The sequence below is a fragment of the Mastomys coucha genome, unplaced genomic scaffold, assembly GCF_008632895.1.
Source record: "Mastomys coucha isolate ucsf_1 unplaced genomic scaffold, UCSF_Mcou_1 pScaffold11, whole genome shotgun sequence".
Classification (NCBI taxonomy): Eukaryota; Metazoa; Chordata; class Mammalia; order Rodentia; family Muridae; genus Mastomys; species Mastomys coucha.
Genome location: NW_022196893.1, coordinates 22051664 through 22058151, shown reverse-complemented (window position 1 = coordinate 22058151; position 6488 = coordinate 22051664). Strand labels below are relative to the sequence as shown.

At 36.9% G+C, this 6488-nt stretch overlaps 1 protein-coding gene across 1 annotated transcript in view; it reads left to right on the top strand.

Annotated features, from left to right (window-relative positions):
* The window catches only part of Abcd2 (ATP binding cassette subfamily D member 2), a 48920-nt gene extending 42452 nt beyond the window's left edge, over window positions 1-6468 (top strand). The window contains exons 9-10 of the mRNA XM_031353168.1: window positions 271-396; window positions 3301-6468. Coding sequence (XP_031209028.1) covers window positions 271-396; window positions 3301-3520 — 346 coding nt within the window. The 3' untranslated portion in view covers window positions 3521-6468. The remainder of the gene's footprint in view (window positions 1-270; window positions 397-3300) is intronic.
* Window positions 6469-6488: the final 20 nt, after the last annotated feature.

Below are 6488 nucleotides of genomic sequence, written 5' to 3'. Positions count from 1 at the left end.
CAATTTTTTTTTTTTGAAACTAGTTTTCAAAACCAAAATGAAACCATCAAATGACAGTGCTCCCATTGCCGTTAGTCTCGTACACTAAGCTAGGCTGGGTTGCTGGCCCAGTGGAATAAAAGAGCAGCTCCTTTTTTGCTTTATCATTTACCAACTGAACCATGTCAAATTCTTCTTAGCCCCTCTGAACTTGTCAGGATACGACTGCTGTCCAAAGAAAGACACAGCTCCAGAGCAGATTCGCTCAGTTGTTTGTATTTTTTTTTCTAGACCGAAGTATGCGTTGCTGGACGAGTGTACCAGTGCCGTGAGCATCGATGTTGAAGGGAAGATATTTCAGGCCGCTATTGGGGCCGGGATTTCCCTACTGTCCATAACACACAGGCCTTCTTTGTGGTAGGTGCTCGTGGCATCCTCCTCTGGGATGGATGCTTTGTCTCTTCTTAGAAGAGAACCTTGCTAAATGTTTCTGTGCGGAGTATAAAATATTTCTTTTGTTTTCTACCTGTATCTCTCTGATATCCCCCCTAACACTTTAGATCCCTCTGGCCTCATGTAACCTTAATGTATTATATGGAAATGAACATCACTTTCTAGTCATTTTGAAAAGCTACAGAAGAATTTGATGGTTGATCTGTACTAAAAAATACTTATCATAACACTAAAATGTACTGTGAAAGATTATGGAATGGGTTAGGTTTAGGGTTAGGATATGATACAATTTTTTTTAATATTTACTTTAAAATCCAATGGTGGGGGGGAGAATGTTAAAATTCCATAACAGAGGAATCACAGGAAATAATAATAATAATAATAATAATAATAATAATAATAAAGTTTTTTTGCTGTTTGTTCTAAGAAAAAATAGAACCTGGTAGGAACAAGCATTAACTCTCTCATAACAATTCAAACAATGGTGACAAATCAGTAAAGACGTCAAACATCATAAAGTATCATTTTCTTAAAGGGGAATGAGCCACTCAGCAAGTACCTTTAACCCACTGAGCCGTTTCACCGTCCATAACTTTCATAGTTTAATGATAGGATTGGGGCTTATGTTTTGTTTTGTTTTTGTTTTATTTTGTTGTATTCTCCAGCTTGACATATAAATACATTTTCATTTTATATTTTTATTGGGTTTTCAATTTAATTTTTATATGGTCTCATATGTTAGAAGGTCAATATTTTCAAATTTGTATTTTTTATTATTGAATATAGATTTTTTTCATACAATATATTCTAATCAGGGTTCCCCCTGTCCACAACTCCTCCCACTTTGACCCCATTTCCCTACCCACTCAATCCACATGCTTTCTCTCTCTCTTTAGAAAAACCAGTAGGCATAGCAACAACAACAAAAAAAAAAAACACAAAAAAACCGAGCAAACAAACAGGGGAAAAAAGAACCAAAGAAAATGCACAAAAAACTACATTCAGATGTAAACACACTTTTGCTCACGCAGTAATCCCATAAAAATCACAAAATCAGAAGCAATAATATGTAAGACCTTTAAGGTTAAAAAAATTTACCTAGACAAAGCATTATGAGACAAAAATGATTTGTGTTAGCCATCTGTTGCTGCCCATCGGGCCTGCCCTAAGTGTGGTTTATATCCCCAGTGAGACTCAGTTCAAGAAAAAAAAAATTATTAGAAAGTGGTTCTTGATTGAAGATAGCTTCTTGGTTATGGACGGTGATTTGTGTCTACTTCCCCTCAGCATTGGAACCCTTACCCCCACAAATTTTGTACTGCTATTGCAGCAGCATATCATACAGACAGGTCACTAGTGTGTGGTGTTTATAGCGGTGCAGGTTTTTATAGCTGGGTTGGAATTTACCTGTTTCCTCTGGTAATATTCAGCATACTTTCCAGCTTCATGAAATGAACACTGGTCAGCAGTGATAAAGGCTCCAGGTAGGCACGAGCTGGACATCTCTATGGTTAATGAGTCATGGAGGTGTTGTCTTCAGCAACAGTGCTTTACTATCAGTTTGTGGTGTGCAGCCAACAGACTTACCCTGAGTTGTTTGGGGCTTTTTCATGGGGCCCCTTTGGACAACAAGTCAATTATGTGTAACCCATCCCTGTTGCTGAAAGTTTCATTTGGTGACAAATGATGTCAATATTGAGGTTTTTGTCTCCATCATTACATGGTGATTCTGTTGAGATTTCCTTTTAATGTATGTATATATTTTAAGAAATATCTACAGTGATAGTGTCCCATAGACCTCAAGTGCCCTTTAGTCTTACCTGTCTCTCTGTGTCTTCTCTGTTTTACCTTCCTCTTCTCCTCCTCTCTATTTAATCCTCTCATCCCAACCCTTTCATCCTTCCATAACTATCTATTCTACTTCCCCTTCTTAGGGAATTACTTCCCTCCGCGACTGACCCATCGCTCTATACCTAACCTCTGTGCTTACAAGGATTGCAGCCTGTTTATAGAAGGCTAACAGCTCACATCCACATATAAGATAGAAGCTGATAGAAAAGACTGACTGCATAATAAATAATAATTACTTGAAGTAAGATGAAAAACTGAAGACAGAAAATGTAAAGAACTGTGAGCCAGTTAAGCTAAGTGACCATGTACAGGTGGCTCATGACTGTAACAACCCTGCCAGCCATACTCTCTCCACCCATCCCACAATCCTCTGCTAGTGGCTTTGGCTTCCCTTAAGAGAGGGATGGATTGCCTCCCATCTTTCAGTTCTATGCCTTTACATAGCTCCTAAGTAGCTGAACCATGAGAGAATGAAGCCATGTGGCAGATAGAGAATGTTTCTAAAAGACTCCTGCAGACAGTCATGTAAAAATGATTCTAAATTATTATTACCAAGAAAGTTGTATTTATGTGGAATTCATCCCAAAGGATGGTATTATGTATAAAAAGCCTCTTTTGTGTTTTCTTTACTTTCTTTAGTTTTTCTCGGTATGCTCTTTTAAGGTTTACTCTTTCCTCAATTTCCTTTCCTTACGTCTGTTCTAGCTATGCTTCATTATTTATTCAGAACACATATTTCTTCAGAAGATATTATGAGGATAAATTAATACAAGAATGGTCTTCCTTTGTAAATTATATGTACTCAAAATATGAAAAAAATCAGGAACACCAAGAAGAATTATTTATAGATGAAAGACTTTAGACTAGCAATTCTACTGTTTATCTGAGGTAACATTAGAAATAAAATGTAAGATAGCCATATTCACTAAAATGTGTCTTTGGACATCAGCTAGAAAACTCTATAACTAAAATGGCTTTTGAGATTAGGACTAATAACACTTCATTTTAATTACACAGGAAATATCACACTCATCTACTACAGTTTGACGGTGAAGGGGGCTGGCGCTTTGAACAGTTGGACACTGCTATCCGTCTAACGTTAAGTGAGGAAAAACAGAAGTTAGAATCGCAGCTCGCTGGAATTCCCAAAATGCAGCAGAGACTCAATGAACTGTGCAAAATTTTGGGGGAAGACTCGGTGCTGAAAACAATCCAAACTGCAGAGAAGACATCTTAACTTACCTTGACATGCTTTCAGTTAACTTCTAGGTGAAGCCTCAGAGACTCTCTCCTTACTGCATGCAGGATGTTAAGCTAAGTGCAGAGAAAGCAAGCCAGAAAAAAAGTATTTTGTATGATTTTAGCATCGAGGAAATATATGACTACTTTTCAGACGGGAAAAGAAAAAAAAGCAATGAGTTAGTTGAGGTTAGTCATGACTCTAGTTAGTGCCCAGTGAAAGGCTCACTCACCCTGTAAAGCAGGACTTTTGGGGACTAGGAGAACGTGTGTGGCCTGAGGTTCTTCGTGTGGGAGAATGCCCCAGAACAAAGCAGCAAAGGCACTACGAGGGCGGATGTCAGCTGCGCAGATTTAGAACTTTGAGGGCTCTTTCAACACAGTTAATATGGACAATAAGTAAAAGACCTGGAATCCATAATCAGCATTGCTAGGGGCCAACTCAAACTGTGTACAAAATAACAGGCGGTGTGATACATAATTTCAGTCTGAAAAAGGTCTATTTTAATGACAGTGGTTGAAAACAAGCATGACTGGACAAGCACAAAGAACTGTATCTAAATTTTTCATACTTTGAGCATCTTGATAGAGATACCAAAAATTAACATTAATAAAAAGTGTATTTGCTTAAAAACAAACCCTTTTTATTTTTTAAAAAAAGAATTGTCCATGCAGAAGAGGAGGATCCTAACAATGCTTGTTCTGGCTGCTGCTTGACTCTGCAGTGCTATGTAGTACAGTTCCTACCCAGAAATATTGCTTGTTTGGTGCCCACAAAAAGCATTTTAGAAACTTGATTGCTGTCCTAAATTTCCTTGATCCTTGAAATCACAATTATGTTCCTACATTCATTTTATCTTACTCTATCTTTGAAGCAATCTTTTAAGGCATACAAGTTTTTGTTCCTTTTTCTTCTGAGAAAACAGACACTCAGGTTTACTTTAATCACATGATTTATTTTGGAAGAGCTATAGAGATCAATGATGGTCTTGTGACCCCCCTGATTCAGTGCTGTCATCACTACTGGCCCTTAAATTTAACTGAGATATAACGTCAATTTTAAAATGACCAGGTAAATGGTCAGAAATGGAATTGTGGGCAAAGCAGAGCATAAGAGAAAAATTTAAGTAGATGAATAAGTATTTTTCAGGCCTGAAGAAATGACAGTTGCTTCTCTTGTAGGGGTCATAAATTTCATTGCCAGTATCACATGGTGGCTCAAAACTGTGTCTAATTCCAGCTCTGGGGGATCTGACACCCTCTGTGGAACTCTAGGGACCCTGCATGCATGTAGTCCTCATGCAGACAAAACACTCATAGCATTAAAAATAAATAAATCTGAAAGATAGTAAGGATATTGAAAATTGGCAATGTTGATGTTATTACCACTTCATTACTGTTTTTATGAAGTGGAAATTGAGTCAGAAATGCAATGGTCATAGATCTTTCACTTAAAATCAATCAAGAACATCAACACACCTCCACTGTGTACATCCTCCTGATGCTGGAGTGTCTGCAGCATCGGCACTCAGAAGGGCAGCACATTGTACTAAGCCTCATACTGCTGAAGATGATGAGAGACGATCTATGTAAGCATGTCCTATGAAATAGAGCACATCTGGAGAACAGAGCCTCACCCTCTCTCAGATATGGTGAGGTGTGCAAAAACCTGACATGAACAGTTTTAGGGGCATAAGATTTTGTTTATGTATTAAGACAGCACTTTAGCAGATGCTGACTTGCAATAATAGACTGTTTGGAAGACAGACTACCTGGAAGTGTCACAATGATTGTTGTAAGAAATTACCACATTTCCACATTTTCAAGTCCACAAAATCTATGTAATTTGAATTACCAATAAATATAACCTCCTTACATGAAGCAATACAATATGAGGTCATAATCAGTACTTTTTTTTGTTTGTCTGTTATTACTACTTCTTACTGAAAAGTGGAAGAATAATTAAATATTTTGTTTAGCAAAAGTTTAGAACCAGAAATTGACACTTGATTTTTTTTAAAAAAACAATTCACTAATCTTTAACAACCATGTTAGCAGGTACCCGGGTTATATTGCTAAAGGGGAAACATCTGAAGCATATCTGTCTTATCTGAAAGGCACAAGAGGAAAATTAAAAGTTCACATTTGAAATTATGCTTTTTCATAACTTAAAATTAAACCTGATATCTTAAATTTTTAAGCTTTGCAAAGGATGCCAACATCAATACTAGATTTGTAATTAGACCTTATGTAATAGATGTTACCAACGAGCTGAAGCGAAATAAATAGGACTCATTATACAGTGGACAGGGTTCAATGATATTTGAAATTCTATACTTAAACTCTAGTCATGAAATTTAAATGTTAAAGGTTTCAGGACAAACTCTCTGTTTTCCAGTAGCCTTTTGGTAACTACTGATTTTCTGAATTGCTTTTTCTGAGACCAAATACCCTGTCTTTGAGGGAGATTCTGATGTGAATTTGTGTTGTGTGTAATCCATCTCTTTCCAAAGTGGTCCCACAGGAGACCAGTCCTGATTTTCTGATAGACATACTTGTGAAAACATAAAGACCACTGAGACCTCTTCTTGGACAAGGACAAAGAATAATAAAGAAAATGAAGTATAACTTCAGATGTCAAACTACTTATTTTTTTCCTCAGAAAAGGCATAAACTTATGGAACTTGATTATTTTGGGGGGATAATTCACAACGTGCATTGTGACATCCTATTTCTGCACCATGCTATGGTATGCCAAGCATGAGTCTGATGCTGTGTTCACTCTTAGAGACAAGATAATTGCTAAAATCCTCTTGAATCACAAGGTTGATGATCTTACTTGAAAACCAACCCAGTTTACCCTATGTTTACACAGGAAGGGTTTACCTTCGATAGTAAATTGACTTTTGTCCCAAATTTTGGTGTGTCAATAAAGGTATAAACAAATGTGTTGGTTGTTTTTTTTT